At 33.7% G+C, this 20,116-nt stretch overlaps 1 protein-coding gene across 2 annotated transcripts in view; it reads right to left on the reverse strand.

Annotated features, from left to right (window-relative positions):
- sema3a.L (semaphorin 3A L homeolog) overlaps window positions 1-20,116 on the reverse strand; it is a 137,449-nt gene that overhangs the window by 75,235 nt on the left and 42,098 nt on the right. For both annotated transcript variants that reach the window (XM_018250610.2, NM_001085855.1), the window contains 2 exon segments: window positions 13,624-13,781; window positions 6,995-7,057 (listed from right to left, as the gene is read on the reverse strand). In XM_018250610.2, the coding sequence (XP_018106099.1) occupies window positions 6,995-7,057; window positions 13,624-13,781 (221 nt within the window).

Here is a 20,116-nt window from a genome sequence, read left to right on the forward strand (position 1 = left end):
CATATGAAGAACAATGATTGGCTATTTTAGGAAGGGTTTGCATAGACAGTTACAAAAATAAATTCTATCCATCTGTCAAACATCTGCCACACACAGAGAAATTCAAATAAATTGTAGGAATGTTTAGATAGATACCGGGCATTATTTTTACAAAAGAAACTCTATATTCCTTTAGTCTTTGACTAAACTAAAAGAGGGCAATGTATAAAAAAAATCTAAACAAACGAGATCTGGCCATAATTGGAAATGACTTCTATAATACACATTGTGTGTACAACTTTACACTGTACTACCATTATGCAATGTAAAATACATTTTGCATTAAAACAATACCAATTCGGAGGTTAGCTACTATTAACCAAATGAAGATTAATTTGTTTGAATTAAAAGCACACAGAATTTACTACCATCTCATTAGGGAAGCCCTATGATCCTTGTTTATCCCCTGGCACATAAAGTAAAGTCAGGATCAGGATTGGCTAGGTCTAGCCACCTCACTAGTCATGAAAACTATGCCTGACAATTAAATGTGCACCATCCATGTCAACAGAAAATAGGGAAGTGTGTAAAACTCCAACACATGGACAAGTGATCAATTATTTAGACCAGTGCTATTCATCTGCACAAATGCAGCAAGGAATGTGCTTAATATATTTTTTCGTATTTTTTTGTGCGTGATGCCCTTGTGCATCACACCATGGTACTTAAATCACTTGCCTTGAAATAAAAGCATATGCATTCTCTTCAGAAGGAGCAACACTTAACTCTGCTTCTGTTGTAGTGAGGAGTGTAGTGTGTGGTTGGCAGGGGAGGGACAAAAAGTTTCTGTCAGATTGTCACTGCATACTATAAACAATTATAAGGAGACATGGAGTCTATATATTGAAGACCAAATTAAATGATGCTGCACAATTAACTTAAGAGTATCCAGCTGCCCAGGGGCAGACATTCCCTGCGACAATGGAGTTTACATTCTAAATTTTAACATTCACGTCATTCCCAGCCTCAATGAAGCTTACAATCTAAGGTTCCTGTTCTGAACATACACACACACACTCACACACTCTATGCATACACTATAATTTCTCCACATTACAATGTTATGCCAAGCCCTAACATTTCTTGTCCTCAGTAAAAGTCTAAACTATGTTGACATCAGATAAAGACATGCATTTTAAGCTGTGTAGAAGCAAAGTTAGTTGGAAATATTATCTTTAGAACACGATCCAAGAAATATAAAGAACATAGTTTATCAAAATGGCAACACTTTTTTTTCTTGCATGTAAGTGGTTTGGAAAAGTTTCATTGAAATTTCTCTCTCTAATTTACAAGACAAATTAGCAGCAGATGTACAACAGGGTTTCCAAAAAGGTCATCATGCCAGCACTTAGAAGTAGTTGATTTAATATAAATAGGCATGCTTTAATTAGAGATGGGATAATTTCAAATGCAATTTAGTAATGAGACAAACCTGGGTCATACTTTTAAACTACACAAAATAAATCACAGATTAAAATTGTATTTCACAAATTACTATGCACTGTGTCATTTATATGTGCTGGTTTCTGGTCAATAAGTATTGCCATAAACAAATCCACATTCCTAACATTTTGGCATCTTGATTAGTGATGGGCGAATTTATTCGCTGCCGGCGAATAAATTCGTGAAACCAGCACAAAAATTTGCTGGCGTAAAAAAAATGGATGCTGGCGTCAAAAATGGATGTAGAAAAAAGCACTATGGTTGCCTTTCATACAGTTGCCCTGCTTCCATTAACTAAAATGTACTTAGAATTGAGTTTGTTCTCTTTTCATTAGTAATAATTGCAGATTTACAAATCAATAAATGTATTTGAAAAATGTATAACTCATTTAGGGTTTAGCCTGCAGCTTGGTTTTTGTCCACAATATGCTGTTGTGATATTTAGGGGCATATTTATCAAGGGACGAATTTCGAATTTGAAAACCTTCGAAATTCTAATTCAAAAAGACCAACAGAAATTAAGTAGAAGGTTTTTTTGGCCGAATAGGTCCATTTTCGATCTAATAGGTCCGTATTCGGCCGAATTTGAGTCGAAGTAATAGCGCATTCAATTGAATTCTAATCGAAGTTTTTCCTAAAAAATCATTTGATTTTTTAAAGTCCACCAATTGACTCCAAATAGTTTCTAGGAGGTCCCCTATAGGCTAAAACAGCAATTTGGCAGGTTTTAGATGGTGAATGGTCGAAGTTGAATTTTTAAAGAGACAGTACATGATAAATTTTCGATTTTTTTTCAAATTCAAATAAAATTTGGACTATTCCCTAGTCGAGTACACAAAAATAGCTTGAAATTCAAATTTTTTGCATTAGAAAATTCACCTCGACCTTTGATAAATCTGCCCCTTAATGATGCTCAATAAATTATAGCATTTTTCATTGATGGACATTCGTCTCCATGGTACTCCGTTTTTTGCTATATGCTATGAGAAGATTGGCTGTTCGGGATTGTGGCAGATATGCAACACACGGAGATCTAATCTGAGTTGGTAAATGCTCCCAATAATTTCAATTACTGGACTGTTAACTCATTTAGGGAATTATCAAACAGGATAGGTAAAGAAACGGTTGACACTGAATCATGGTCTCATTAGTCGATTAGGGTTGTGGTCTCATTGAATTTTAAGTGTATTTAAAATTTAATATTACATAGAAACTTTATGAGCAATACCAATGCTTGATAATCTAATCCATTTACATGGTACTCAAGCCAGTGACAATTGGAGAAAAAGATAAATATCAAACCAGCATACATATAAAAGCTTCTATGTTTTCACTGCTGAGCCTTGTCTAATTATTTCTAAATAGAGATTAGTTCTTGAAGGGTGGTCACCCAAAGATGTTCTCTCTGGGACTTCTTAATTTGGTCTGCACTTTAGGATGACTGTTATTATTACCAAAGAAATCCTAGCCCTTGGAATGTCGAGCATTTTATATTTCACTAACAGTCTGTTTGGAAGGAAGCCAAAACTATTACTTGTCTCCAAGTCATATACAATGTTCTAAAATTCATTTTATGTTGTTTAAAATAATAAAATGCAAACAAAGCATAGTTATGTTATCTTTATACACTCTTCTATTAAAATCCCAATTTATTAAAACAATATCAAATGTAATTATTTAATACAATCATAATCTAATAGATTCTTATTTTGATAACTATTAAAGACCTGATTAATATTTTCCCCCAAATCCAATTCTTTATATTTCTGTATACTAAGCTGGAAATTATATTGTACTGCATAAATATAACTATGTTTTTTTCAGCATTCACAAGCAAAGACAATTCTATCTCAAAAGCTTTTGTTTCTTAGCTTTCAGGACTCGTGGCTCGCTGCCAACATCTGGTTAAATAAAAAACAGATCTGCCTAAAATTGACAGCATACCCCTTTATAATGTTTTTTCTTGTCATATCTGCCTCCCTTAAGACCACAGCACAAGTCCTGGCTCAAAATGCTTTGCAACAACCCTGCTAAATCAAAGCAGTGATTTTAAACAAAACAACAGCTTAAAGAAAAGTCATTTTAGTTGTATGTTTTGTTTGTACTTTTATTATTTTTCTTTTTACCGAATATACATCACTAATTTTCACAACCTTTAAACTGTCCGATTTCTTCTCTGCATGAACTTGCCCCAGTGATTTGTATGGGTTAAGCTAAGTCTGTGGTGACATAAAATCATATTTAATGAACTTTTGCCTTTTGCTTTTATGTTATATTATCTTTTATACATCATACAGGCCCTTTATTTATGACATATTCTAAATAAGTATTCATGAGATATAGAACCCAATGCACCACGAAGTAGCGCCGATCACAGTGCAGTGAATAGCTTACTATTGATTTACCATAAGAAGGTCTCAGGCTACAAGTAAACAAATTCCAGCATTGGTTTAATTCATGGCAGGGTGAATGTTACTTGAACGTTCCAGTCAATGGGGTGCATACTGCCGATATTACCTCTTATTGTATAACTCAGTAGGGGGTGATCAAAGCACTGTGTGTGTCATAGCTCTTACATGCTAATCAAGCTACAGATACAATGTTTGCTTTGGGAAAGTGCAAATGTGGATGATGCCAGCATCTTCACAGAACAGCTTGCTTAGTCAGCATACTTATAGAAAGGTTTTCATACATTTTACACCTTCTGGTTATGTAATAAACAACACTAACTTTGCCCAGGGACAGTAACACATAGCAACCTATCAGCAGGAAGTAGTGATGTGCGAATAAATTCCGGGTTTTGAAATTTTCCATTTCAGGAAAAGTCTCTTGCGTCAAAACCCGTCAACATTATTTGGATGCCCATTGACGAATGCCAGCGTTAAAATTGACGCAAGCGTCAGAACTGACGTGGGCACCAAAATTTGCATTTCACACATTTTTCACCGTTTCACGAATTGCGTGGAAAATTCTCAAATTTTTCAGTGAAGCGAAACAGGACAAATTCGCCCAATTCACATTTACTGGTCACCTGTTTAAAAGCCATCATCCTATTGGTTGCTATGGATTACTGCTCCTGGCAAACTCAGGCCCGGATTTGCTCCGATCCCAATGATGAAAATTTGAGGGAATGGGGGGGGGGGTGAACGACAGCGGGCCTAGGGGCGTGTAATGTAAATTCGGCCCTGGACAAACTTAGTGCCTTTTATTACATATTGGGACTTGTGTTGTAGGTATTACAAATTAAATGACTGACTACAGTTTGATAACCAATATATGTTCAAGAAGCATAAATATAAGGGATATCTGAGTGACTTATAGCATAGCTAAAAGCAAGTAGTACAATGAGAGTATTGCAATTCATTTTATACAAAGTTCCCTTGCTATAATGCAATTTTTTTTTTAAATATTGTTAGATGTATTAGGTATACACCGACGACCATAAATTTTATGATTCAGACCTATTATGAATGTATTCTGGAAGCCTAAGGTGAAATATTTTGTTCCAGGTGTCTACAGCAATTATTAACTCATCAATCAAAGGCCGGTGCAGTTTGATGATGTCTGTGTGTGGTTTTATTGGATTAAATAAGCTAAAAAAATATATATCTTTTTAAGGAATGCCACACTATTAATGTAATGTAGCAGCAATATAAAAGATTACATAAATGCTCAAATTTTACATAACTTGCATTTAAGTTGCATTAAAGTACTAACATTTTTAAATAAGTTAACTTATTTACTTTCAGAAAAGGTTTGAACCCTAGATACAAGGAAAGTTGTGGGACGGAAAAACATGCATTTAATTCTTGTGTCAGGCATCATCTGCAAGAAGGCCAGAATGTCAATTAATAGAGCTGGCATTAACTACCTTCTAAAATTTAAAACATTTTTTTCATCTTTTTAAAGATAATCTATTTCCTTTTGATTAAAAAAATGGATATGATTATAGGTATGTTATCATAAAGGTGAAACTTAATACATTTATACAGACTTTTGGCATATGTTCTGAGAATTATGTCAAGAATTGACTTTATAAACTTTTTACAAGTAAGTAAGTAAGGAATATATACAATTAAATTGTACAGGAATATTCAGTAAAACATAATTGGCTATTATATTTTTCCTTACTTGTACTGTATTACTGCTATGTATAAAATATGTTATGTCAATATCAGTACTATCAATGCATTCACTTGTTACAAACAGGAAGTCTGTGGTTCAGATCAGTTTGGGAGGATTAATACAGACATTTGATATCCAGATTTTAAAATTCACATTATTTGCCAACTTTTTTACTTTATTGGTCATAAACTTGAACAATGGGTATACATAACTTCAAGAAAGAACTATTTCCAAGAATAGAATAAAAGCATAATCCAAAAAACATTAAAGTCAGCTTGTGCAGACATTAAACATAGGGAATGTAATGGGAAAAACCAAATTGGTAAAATGTGTTTATTGTTCCAGCAACCACATCCGCCCATAATTAACCTACATTTCAAATGCATCTTTCTGTAGCATCTAATTTTGGAAAGTTATGGGGCTTGTGAAAGAAAAAATGAACTCAGAATAATCAGATCACTCTGTTTAAAGCAATTAATATAAATGCATATGAATGCAAAACACAGGTTAGTTTTTGTGATGTACTATTTTTGATCGTTCTTTCTTCTACATCTCTTCTACATTTCCTTTCTAAAACTATGTCTAAATAACTTTTTCTACCTAAAAATAAATACACTTGCTACACAATATACAGTATTCACTAAATACAATGTACTGCTTATTAGAACCTGATCTTGCAAAGTGGACCCCCCCCCAGGGGGCTCTGACGGATGCAATTGCTGACCCCCTTACCTCACCCTGCCACTGTTTACTAGACAGCCAGATATACTAAAATACCTTTATGACCAAACAGTCGACAAAACTGATGGTACGTAATTTGTTAACATGTCTAGAAGACCAAGTTGCTAGATATATGTGGAATCTATTCCAGTTCTGAGTTGAGTGATAATCCATATTCATGTTGACACCAGACTTTGGTTGTCCAAATGTATGTTAGAAACCCCACACAGACTGATGATCATACAATTTCTTCTTCTACTAAAATATTAGATCATGTGTGAATTTGCAAAATAGATAAAATTTTACTCTGGCATCTTCACTAAACAAACACCAGCTGGTTCTGATTGGTCAACCAGTGTAAGAAAACAAAAGCAATATTGTTATTGGCTAGTGATGAGCGAAAAAAATTGTTGCGCATCAAAAAAAAAATGTTCCTGATTGAAATCAATGCATTTTGCAAATTTTGGCTACTATGGGTTTCTAAATTTTATTAAATCTTACACCTTGTGAATTCCCATGAAACACGTTGTTTGAAGTTATGGCTACCTTTAAAAAGAAGTTTTTACTATGACATTTAGTTTCAAAACTAAAAATCACAAATGTAATAAAATTAAAAAACAAATGTTAATGTATTTTAAAAAACAACAGCAGAATTCTTTGTACTTACCACAATATCTTTTCCAGCCCACTTGCATTCGTCCCTACGGATGTTTGTTACAGGCCACAATATCTGAAGAAATAAAAATATTAAATATTATGCTTCTGTAATTATGGATTGCAGCACGGATATTTCTAATATAGAACCAATTACTCTTAATAGAACCAGCTACTGTTAATGCACAAAACACAATGGTTTTAAAAGATAAATGTGCCTTAATCACGAGACTACAAAAAAAGTAGCTTTAAAATTAGCTTCAAGGGCTTCTACAACCTTAAGTTAAATAGGCACACCAATTTATTAAACCAGGGACCTCAAATTATGCAAACAAACTTGATATTGTGTCATACTATACATGTATTTAGATTAAACAGTTGGATATTTTTGTACACTATGATTATTTGTAGTCTTTTAATACAACCTAAGCTTAGTACTTTGAGCAAAGTATAAAGGCTTCTCACCCACTGGAAAATCCAGATATTCTCTCAATCAATTAATCCATGCCTGCTGAAAAGCTTTAAGGAATTACATATAGAATACAACTTGATCCTCATTTAATTCCAGTCTGATTCATTTGGGAGCCCATCATAATATTATATAAATGGAAGCAACTGTAAATACCAGGAATGATTTCTCACTTCTAATGACAATATTTCTGTAGGCATTTTATACATCCCTTTGTGGCACTGGTTGCAGATAAACAAAGCCTTCAATCTCCATTTGGCACAAAAATGCTAAACTACAGCCCATCATTATGCAAAATTTAAAAATAAAATCTTCCACAGTAGTCTGTGTGCATTAAAATCCATAGGTTAAGAGATCTACGTTGGTCTCTCTACAAGTATATAATCTAAATCTGGTCAGTCGAAGGTGAGTATAAATGCTTGGTTTGTGCACTTTTTTTTTATATTCTTTATTTTTTCCCCCAAAACATTTTTAGGGAAAGGGGTACAGAAAGCAAAAAGGGAAGGGAAATAAATTCTAGAAAATACACTTCTTAAAATACAATAGACAATTTATGACAGCAAGTTTTGACCATAAACAGTTAGACAATACGGGGCATATTTATCGAGGGTCGAATTTCGAATGAAAAAAATTCAAAATTCAAAAAGACCAACCAAAATTATGTCAACTTTTTATGGGGTTGAATAGGTCCATTTTTGATAGTATTGGTCCGTATTCAATTTGAAGTTTTTCCCCCCAAAAAAACTTTGATTTTTCAAAGTCCACTACTTGACTCCAAATAGGTTCTAGGAGGTCCCCCATAGGCTAAAACAGCAATTCGGGAGGTTTTAGATGGCAAACGCTCGAAGTCGAATTTTTAAAGTGACAGTGCATGATAAATTTCGATACTCAAAATTTAGAATTTTTTTCAAATTCATATTGAATTTGGACTATTTCCTAGTCGAAGTACACAAAAATAGCTTGAAATTAGATTTTTTTCATTCGAGAATTCACCTCAAACTTTGAGAAATCTGCCCCTAAGACCCTTTCTGTCCATTTTCATGTGTCTCTTTTGTTGCTACAACTAATGAATGACATCTAGTATTGTGTTATCAGCTCACTATAATAGTATTATGAAAATCTATTTTTTAAGAAACGATAGCCACGGTTCCCAGATTTTCCAGTACTTTTTACTTGCGTTATGAAGTGTTGTGAAGTATGTGTGTTATTTCCTCTTTAATTTCCGTATGTGTGATTTCTGCTATGTCTTTTAGTATCTTACCTCAGTAATCTTTCAAAGCAGAGCATTTATACCAAATATGGGCATGTTTACCTATGTCTTGGTCACATCTCAACACCTATTTAAACAACTCGGAAATATAGTTTAGCTGGGGTGTGGTGCCATCTGGTAACTAATTTATAGTTCATCTCCCTTACTCTTGCTGCCCTAGTTGATTTATGCTTTGTAGATAAAATTGTATCCCATATTAAGGGTATAATTGTAATGTTCAGATCTCTTTCCCATTCCTTATGTGTGGTGTTTTTGGGGAAAGAAATATTGGACAATAATATATATTGTTGAGATTGCTTTATTAATGTTATCCTTTCGGTGTAGAAATTTCTCCCATGTTGTAAATTTTCTGTTCCAGTCTACTGTCTAAGTTTTGTGAATAAAATGGCGTAACTGATATTTCCACATATCCCTGAGATGACATCCCCATTTCTTTTGTATATCTGCTAGGTTGTATATCTGCTAAGGAAATTATTTTGTTGTTGGTAATAAAATCACATATTCTTGTAGGTCTTCCATTTTATTTTTGCCATTTTATAATAAACTGGGGGTAAACATAGGATTATGATTTTTGAACATATTTAACATTTTATATTTGAACACAAAAATTATATAAAAAATTATTCATTCATACTAAACAACTAAAAAGGTAAAAAAGATTTTTGTGATTCTTGTTACAAACACTATAACACAGAGGAGAACAAAAACATGTTTACATGGTTAATTACATTGCATTAGACCCAAAGATAAATTAGGTTTGGAGTTAAAAAGGATGTTCTGGTGGAGTTCAGATGTTTCCATGCATCACACAATTATGCTAATACAAATAGCTTATATACTTTGTTGTGGATAACAGCAGGATTGTCACCATAGGTTTGCAGGTGGTAAGCAGACAGGAAAGTAGTTTATATGTGTCACTTTGTCCCTGCCACTAAAGGCTTTTTAAATGGTCAAAAATACAAATAAGTTGCAATTAAATCAAAGCAAGACACCTTGTGTGAGTATAACAGTTGCACACAATTAAATCATACTTCTACTTCATTGAATTCATTTTAAGCAAATGGTTCTAAGTTTCTTTATTTTCTTATTTCTCTGTAGTAATAAAACAGTACCTTGTACCAGATCCTAATCTGCATAAATCCATATTGGAAGCAAAACAATACTTTTGGGTTTATTAAATATTTTAAGTGGACTTAAAGGACATTTAAACCCTACATTCCCCTACCATGTATATATAAGTTGGGCACATCTCCTCCACCCAAACTGCAAATATTCCCTCTGTTTGCTAGTCATCACATTTTCTTAAACAAATAGCTTTCACCCGGTGGCCATTTTCCGTCTGACATATCGTCATTGACATTTAGATCTGCAAGCAGAACATATGCACTGTAAAGTTCATTCAATCAAGAATTCTGCTTGGATTGAACACTATGATAGTTAAAATGATGATTTCTCCAGCCGAGTGCACAGCTATATAGAGTTTCTATGGGAACCAGCAATACCATCTCTTCATTGGCTGCTAGACTGGAGGGCATGTAATCTGCTTTGAGAAGAACGGAGCATGCTCAGTAGCCAACAGCCAATGTAAGGAGTCCTAGGTTATAAGTGGATGCTGCAGCCTTACTATTAACAACCAGAGTGGCAGGTATTTAAAGAACACAAAGAGGCTGTTCACTGATAATTTTTTTTGTGGGGGGGGGTTCATGTCCTTTAAGGTATGGAAATCTGTATCCTTGTTTGGAACACCCCAGGCCTCAAGCTTGCTGAATATTTTGTTTTTTATTGTAACGTTTTACCCATATTTTTAGAGTTAATGGGCTGTATAACATATATACCATTGCATATTCAAATATATACACATATTTTTGAATATTCATACATATTCATAAACAGCCAGCCCTACTGATGTAAAGCTTCCGCTGAAAATATATAGAGAACTAATATTTCACCATTTAGTTTATTTCAAGGCAATGTTAAAAAAATCTCTACAAATCTACAAATGCGAGAACATTATTTTTTGCAGATGGGCAACAGAACTGAAAAGTATCTCCCAAAGTTATGAAAAAATAAATGCAGATTTTGCAAGAAAGTGGTTTGATTCTTTTATTGCTCCATTAACTGGGGAAGAAATATCCAGGAAATGTGGCTAAATGAAGGAACTAAGCCCTTTTAATAACACTGATGTGCATGTGCATATGTTACTTTCCTAATCCAGTAGTTTTTTGTTTTTGCTTTGGCTTGATAGCTGATGTTTTATGTGCCTTTGCATCTGCACCAAATTCTTACATTTGTGTAAAAGCAACAGCCACTAAATTGTTATTGCAAAGTTATGGCTTTCAAAGACAAATATTAACTTGGACTCTCTCACATTCTTTTGCAGGGGCAATGCATAAAGACAGCAATAGATTAAGCAAGATAGAAAAAAACTAGCATAAGACAGAAGGATTCATATGAGTCAATACAAGTTGGGTTATTTCAATGTGAATTAAAGTAGCAATCAATGAAAAACATTCATACATTGTTCATGCATATAAAAGGATTCACATACTGATCTGAATGCTTTAAATTGCCATGCTCTGGAAGAATTCCAAACCTAACTTAACTTTAACAATGTAGTAGAATGCATGTAAGCTATTTGAATTTCTGAATTGATTTTTGAAACATCCAGTTTACCACTAACTTTTTTCTAGACAAACACTCCGAGTTAGTTGCTTAGCACAGGAAAGGCATTATGTGTATAATTAAATCAAATCTGAGTTAGCCTTTTCCTAAGCAACTGCTTGTTTATCTTCTGATCCATTTTGCTCTGTTTCAGCTTTATAAAAAAAATACCTAGCAAGGTCTATGGCTATATTAATGAAGTCCATTCAAACCCCGGTACTTGAATCAGTCTGTCTGATCAAAACAGTTTGGTGTAAGGAAGTTTATTCATTGCATCACTGCTTACAACAAATTAGCAGTAAGCACATACATGAATACATCATGCTAATGAGCTAAGATTTATAAAGAGAGGGAGTGTTTTAGATTAACATGATAATATGCGCCAAGTAAAGATACAAAATGGAGTAATGTCAAATGTCTCTGTCCATTTGGCGATAAAGCCAATCACAGGGTAAAAAAAGATTCCATTTGCATTTAAAAAGTAGCAATTCTTCAGGAACTTAAATGAACGCCAATAGAGTAATTGGCTTTCCATCACATCAATATTATTTTAATCTTTAAAATGATTATTATTTGTCTCCTGTTTTATTTCCAAACTACTTTTGCACAAGCACATCTTTGATAGAAACAGGACATAATGTTATCTACTTGCTCTGTGAACATCTAATGGTGAGGGGGGGGGCAGATTTGGAAACCACACAACGTTAGCAAAAAAGTGTAAGCACTATTTGAAAAACCAAATTATGCAAGCCTGCATGTCCGCCAAATATAGCACTAAAAATGTTTTAAGAACATGTAATATAAAAATATTTTATGCTACTGCATAACAGCAATCATACCTACAACACTTTAAACAAAGCAAAAATGGATACAATGACCTTCTTGCAACAGGATACAGTTTTATATTAATTACTAGTAGTAACTAAATTCAGTCAAATAAATCTACATTGAAAAAAAATAAACAAATAAGTAAAAGTAAGTACAACATATGTAAATACATAAAATGTGCAGTACAATACTCTTTACTATTTCCCGCACAGTACAATAACTTGATTTAGACTTCCTCCATATGCTACTGTCTTTTAACGCTCTACCAGTTTTTGACATGTCACACCAAGAGGCTAAAAGCTGTTAGAACTAGAGGTGCATTTCAAGGAACATATGACACAAAGGTCTGAACATCGCTTTCTGGTATGCAAAACTAATGTGAGCTTTAACAGGAATCACTGTGTGTTGACTAAATCAGTTTTACTTTCAATTTCATGGTTGTCATAACACTTACTTTAAACATAATTTTTAGCTTATTTAAACCAAGGGTGGCCTTCTTTGGTATGTAGTATTCTTTTTTATTGCACACTAAATACCAAAATAGATTTATTCTGGCCACATACAGATAGCTGCAGAATCTAGACCCCCATGGCTAAGGGACAGTGGGGCCACACACACATACATGGCCCCCAAAGAAATGCTGGTCAGGCCTCTCAGCAGTTGGCTGAACAATTACTGGGTGGGATCCTTTTAACCTAACAATATTTAGACTGAAATTTTTTACATGCTGATTCCAAGTTGTATCAGCTGATTTTTGACCAACACATAAATATGACCTTATTGCCTTATTGTTATATAAATATATATATCCATATAGCATCTTTCACTGGGACACTGGGCCCATTTAGTGTGCATTTCTTAATATGAGAAGTATTTCAATAAAGTGTACAGTAATTAAGAATATATGTTATTGAAGTGCGAGAACAAAATCTCATCAAGCAATAGTAATGCCTCCCATATTTAGGCAAAACAGTAAATAGGGTTACATTAACTTTTGAATGTATAATATTAAATAAAAAATATGACTGGTATGAATTAACTATGTACAAAGGAATGTATAATTCTATTAATAAAATGTATATATTGCTATCATGCATATCGGTAATTGATGTCAGCAAAACTATGACAAGACTTTTCAGCAATGCAAAGCAAATGTGAGGCAGATGGTGTTTAAGAATTTAATTTTGCTGTAAAGAAAAAGGGGAAGACACCAATGCCAATGACCAGTTTTGCACAGTGAAACATGCAGCTGAAGCAACAATTAGCTGAACCTCTATACAAATAAGTATTGATGAGTATGGTAGGAACCAATTTCAAGAAAGTGACAAACTCTGAAAATAATCTGGGAATACGGCAATTATAATATAAAACAATAATATAATAGAAAAGTAAAATAGAAAAATAAAAACAATACCTTTTGAAATTCTTTGACATTTGCCAGGTTAAATGAAAATATGTGATCCTTTGCCCCAACATAAAGTCTTCCCCGTTCTTCATCTAACACAAAAGTATTGTAGCTTGAACTGTTGGGCCAGCCATTGAATGTGATTAAATTATTGGATTCGACCATTTCTAAAACAGATAAGCAAATGATATATGGTTAGCAACATAAGGAGTAAGCCGTCAATGATAATAGCACAACTGTAAAGTGTAATGCATTCAGTTAAGGGGTATTGAAAATATTCTTTTTTTTTACAAAGATTGGATTTAAATGTTTTAGAACTTGCCTTACTAGCTTGCATGCTTTTGAATGATGTTTAGTATTGTAGTGCTGCAGAAATAATGCTAGATACATTCTTGTAAAAAAAAATCTGTTTATTTTATTACATGCATACCTTATAAGAATTCAGATTGATTAATTCCTTCCTTCCTTTTTCAACCTAGCCATGTTTTATAAATCAGACAGAAATACAGATTGTTCAGTCATAGAATTTGAAGAATATGTCATAACATTTGTTGACCTTCCTGTTTAGCTTTAAATATAGGTTTTAATTACTTTATGCTTCATTTTGGTTGAAGTTTAGTTAAAAGTGTAAATGCTACCTTAATTTAGTTCAGGTTTTCACTCTATTTTTGTCCTTTTATTATATAGCACTGAAATGTTTAACAACACCAGTCTTTGACACAGGGGACTCTAGCCAGGATATTGAAGGTGGTAGATATTGAAGACATAGTAAAAACAAGCCAGCCAATGGCTAAAAATCTAAACTCTGCTCCTGCTTTTATGTATTGAAGGTGCAGCTTAAAAACACGTAGCTCAAATGTTTCAGGGCTAGTTCAGAACTTACTCTAGTGATACATGCCATAAAGATGATCACTGATTTTATACAAAACCTTCATATTGCATAATCTAGTGACCAGACAAGTCATGTGTCTATATGTTATAGACATAAACAGTAATGCCAATCTTGCAGTCCAATTGATAGTCCATATTTCCAGGTGTACAATCCATGTGTGTACAGAGTCAATTCTGTCCAATATCCCCCATTAAAAGAGAACATACAATTTGTTTATGTACATACACACTATTCGCTTTTAATGGGGGGTATCAGAAGGAATGGACCCTGTACACAAATGGACAAAATGTCTGAGTTTTGGGAAATTTGTGGAGAGTTATAAAGTATAACTCTACACATGATTTAGTAATCCATATCAACCTGTCAGCAGGTAGCATTTTAACATTAAAGGGGTGGTTCAAAATTAACTTTGAATATGCTACAGAATAGCCAATGCTAAGCAACTTTTTAGTTGGTCTTTTTTTATATAGTTTTTTTAATTATATGCCCTTTTCTTCTGACTCTTTCCAGCTTTCAAATGGGATCACTAACCCCCATATAAAAAACAAATGCTTTGTAAGGCTACACATGTATTGTTATTACTACTTTTTATTACTCATCTTGATATTCAGGTCCTCTCATTATTCATATTCCAGTCTTTTATTTAAATAAGTGCATGGTTACTAGGGTAATTTGAACACTAGCATCCAGATGGCAGAATTTGCAAACCGGAGAGCTGCTGAATCAAAAGCTAAATAACTCAAAACCCACAAGTAATAAAAAACAAAAACCATTTGCAAATTGTCTCTCTCTCTCTCTCTCTCTCGATCATACTAAAGTTAGCTGAAAGGTAAACAACCCCTTTAAGTTTATTGGTAATTATTGGTAATTCTCTATTGTAATGAAATATTAGTTTAAACCTGTATGAATAACTGATAGATAATTATTTTCCACACATATTACTTTTACTTTACTTTTTTATTTTGTTAGCTTTTAGTATTCTGGTGAAAAGATCTACCATGATTCTTTTGTTCTGTGAGTGCAAATATGTTGCTAAAGCACAAATTTCAATCCTATATTTGCTTATACAACAGACCAGAAGTACATAGTGGAATCCAACAGTGATTAATTGTTAAATAAGGACTCAGATCATGTTGTTTGATAATTGTCTGAACTTGTCGACTTCTTCAATGCTCTTTATCATTCCGACATAGGAAGTACAGATTAAGATACTTTTGAGTACCACATAGACTAAAAGGTTCTCAAACAAGTGATGGCGACCTTCAACTCTTGCTAAATTGGTGCTTCAGTCCACACTGTTTATAACTTTTTGTGTGCATATGCTGACCAGTTGCCACAAAGATTGTTTAGAATAGGTTTCTGAGAGTGTTTAGGGTCATTGCACATAATAAATTATCTAATTATCTAACATGCCAAGTGATGCCCATTACACACAGTCTAAAATACAGCCCATAACTATATAACCATTTTATATTAAAACATTCAACATACAGTTGCTACCTATTTTTCTAAATTAAAAAAAGTTAAACCACTGAAAGTACCACTGGTGTAGCACAATTGGTATACTCTTGGGTTATCTAATATCATCCAGAAAAATAATTTCATGGTTTATATTTGTAAGGTTTAAACATCAGACAGTAAGGGGCACATTTCTCAAAATGTTAGTTTAAAGCTTAATAAATAAAAATTCAGCCAAGTTCTATTCATTCCTATGAATTTTTTAGAATTGTTTATCAATGGGTGAAAGTTAGAACTCACCATTTGATAAATACGGTTCTAAAAATCCCAAATAAAAAATAAATAGAAATTTGGATACGTTTTTATTTATTAAGCTTTAAATGGCCTGGCTGACACTGAACTCTAGGTAGGTGTTCCAACTGAAATGTGGGAAAAACATATATGCATGCATATTGGGTAAAAGAGTTTCTACAATTAAAACTATATACAGTGATGTTTCATTTAGTAATAATCAGGACAATGCTTCATGCTGCACACTTTATAGAGTGTTTGTAAATAGTTGTATTAAATGGGGTAACTTTTTTTTAATTAAAAGGTATTGCATTTCAAAATCATCAATTGTAATAAAATTAAATATGATGTGCATGTGTGTTAAATATAAATCTTGCATGTGACCCATCTGTCATATACAGTACTGTAGCGCTTTTCCACTGACATCTTTAACATCCTTTATTTAAAATATACCAAGAAAAAAGTATTTAGCAATATACAGTATCCAAATTTAAATCTGTATTTGCAAGAATTATCCTTTACATACTTTTTTTTGTGGTTCATTATCTACTTTTTGTCCTTAACAAGAATACTACTATGGCACTATATAGAACTCTGAAACCAGTTTGAGGATAAAACCATAACAGTTATGAAAAGATTTGAGTACACAAAAATTAGTCAGCCAGTTCAGTGTCAAAATGGTATTTTGCATCCCAAATACTATTATATGTGGATCTATTGTGGTGTCATCATAACTAATCTCGCTTAAGAACTGTCACTGTTAGATGAATAAAGTGTCTTTGTTCTGGAACTTTCAATGTGAAATAACATATTTCCATAACAAAAGAGATCGCTAGATCTGTGTCTGCCTAGCTGTCATCAGTACAATAAACCATGTCATGAATTTGATTTTGTTTTGACAAAACATTTTTAATTAGCAGGGCTAGATTCAACTAAATTCTAATTAAGTATGTTTTTAATTTGCAATTAACACATTATGTACATATTTTATAATGTTACTTAGTTTATAGAACATGCATAAACTATAAAAGTATAAGGAATAATAGAAAAACTCTCCTTAAAATATGTGTATATGTGTAATATAACAAAATAGAGAAAATTATATTTTCATTTTGTTGTACTGTAATACTCTAGTCTATTTTGTTTCAAAATATCAAGTTTACATTTCTTGCAGAATTTAGGCAGCAAGAATTTTAGCAGGAAACTCCAATGTCATCACAGCAAATTTCATGTTTCAGGTTGGATAGGCTACAATGCAAACTTTTGGCTTTATGTACACACTGTTTCCCTGCAACAGGTTTATAAAATCAGAGATATATTGACTGCACATTTCACAAGAAAACATATGAGATAATGGCAGTGTAGCTAAACCACAGGGTGCCAATGCAAAGTGTTTTCAGCAACTTTCTCACAGTGTTTAAAGAATGCAAGAAAGTTGGCCATCTGGCCCAGCCCAAGATAGAATACCTATGGAGGTCAGGGGTCAGTTACAGCCCTTTATTTGTTCATAAGAGGCCGTTTCACAGTTCTAATTGGCCCATATTTGCTAATGTTTAATCAAGGTGGAGTCAATTATTTAGACTGATTTACTACCTTACTAGATTTTTGTCTAGATTCAGGCTGATGACCAAAACATGGTATAATATCAAAATATTTCTCCTAAACATCACCAAAAAACAAACAGCATAACAACCAGGCTTCCTGTCGGAACACAGTAAAAATTAAGAAAAGATTATTACTACAGGTATGGGACCAGTTATCCAGAAAGCTCTGGACCTGGGGGTTTCCAGATAATAGATCTATCTGTAATTTGTATCTCCATACCTTATATCTACTAGAAAATCATGTAATAAACCCAATAGGCTGGTCTTGCTTCCAATTAGGATACATTTTATCTTAGTTGGGATCAAATACAAGGCAGTGGTTTATTATTACAGAGAAAAGAGAAATCATTAAAAAAAATTGATTATTTGGATAAAATGGAGTCTATGGGAGATGGCCTTTCTGTAATTTGGAGCTTTCTGGATGATACATTTTTAATAGTAAACTAGTCTGGAGCAACCAGTTACTAGCTTTGACTAGTTGATCAGAATAATGAAGTCAAATATCTGGTTGCTGGGGTATTAGTGCACTGGTGCAAAAGTTAACCTACATGGGGCAGAGGAGTTTTATATTTGTGCTCCAGTTTAATGTGGATGCATAGTTACAGAAAATATAAGAATCTATATGCACCTATATATTTGTGTGGTTACCCACATAGCCACACTATGGGGCAAATTCACTAAAGGACGAAGCACCTAACGCTAGCGTTAATTCGCTAGCGTAGCGCATTTTCGTTAATTTGCCGATTCACTAACACACGCTGGCGTAAATTCGCTAGTGTTACTTCGCACCCTTACGCCTGGCGAATCTGCGCGACGGACGTAACTACGCAAATTCACTAATGCGTGAATTATTCTGAACGCTACCTTTTACGCCAGACTTCCTTCGCCACCTCAGACCAGGCGAAGTGAAATAGAGTAGATAGGGATTGCTTCCAAAAAAGTTAAAAAAAAATTCTAAGTCCCAAAAAACGCTGGCGTTTTTTCTTTTTTTATGGATGATAGGCTGAAAAAAATCGAAATTTTTTTTGGGCCAATCCTCGTTTCCCCCTACATTTCCTAACTCATGGCACCTTAACTATACAGTGGGCACATGTGTAGGGCAAAATTAAAATGTTATATGCTGTTTTGAAGGTTTCCCAGGCTTGTGTAGTGACGCTACATATACCTCCATTGTAACTTCAACTTGGCGCCGTATGAAAATTAAGCATCGCTAGCGTAACTTCGATTTGCTTGGTGAATTAACACTAGCGCAACTTCGCAACCTTACGCTTCCCCTGAGCGCAACTTTGGATTTTAGTGAATTTGGATAGCGCTGGCGAAAATACGCCTGGCGAAGTGCGGCGAAGCGGACGCTGGCGCAACTACGAATTTGCCCCCATGGGGTATTAATAGCCAACCACATCTAATGCAATTTATTAAGCAACAACTTGCTAAGTGCAAATAAAAAATTCTTAATGTCAGTCTATGCAGTCATTTTTAGTGTTGATTCTGTTTTTAGACATTATCGAAGGTTAACCCTTTCCCTGCCAGCCGTTTTGTCCTAGATGCGAACATCTACTGCCAAGCAGTTTTTAGATATTTTGCACTCTTTCACTTTAAGGGCCTTTCCTGGGGTGGTCTTTTAGTTAACCCAGGAAAACAATATATTGTTTTTTTCAGGACAACCTGAACTTTCACAATATGCAAGAATTTTGGTGTAATTCTACTTCTCTAAAAAAATATTGGATTCTAAGTGTCAAATAAAATGAAAAAAATCATGTTGCACGAAGAACAATCACATATATCAGAAACATCATTCATTTTACGTACGAGAACACAGCTGATTTAGAAAGGTCTATGTCTCCTGAACGCGACAATACCAAATATATATAGTTTTATGGAGATTTCTCACTTGTATAGCTCAAAATCTACAAGCAGTACACAACCAAATTTCCAAAGCAACACTCCCCAAACGGCATACTTTTGATTTCAAGGCCAAACATTCCACTAACAGTAGGTTTACCCAAGAAAACTACCCATTACTAGAAAGAACAGATTCTGGTGAATCAAAAATGGGTAGAAATATCTTTGTACTCCAAACCACCAAGTTGCAATTGTTTCCTAAAGTTATAGTGTTTTATAGAAATTGGTGAATTTTTTGAAAAATGACCTCAAAGCTTCCACTCTACAGCAACATATCTCCCACACATCATTAGGTATCAATGTAAAACACCCCAAATATAAAATCCTGGGTCCACTGAACAGTTTGATGCCCAAT

Source organism: Xenopus laevis, chromosome 3L (genome assembly GCF_017654675.1).
Source record: "Xenopus laevis strain J_2021 chromosome 3L, Xenopus_laevis_v10.1, whole genome shotgun sequence".
Lineage (NCBI taxonomy): Eukaryota > Metazoa > Chordata > Amphibia > Anura > Pipidae > Xenopus > Xenopus laevis.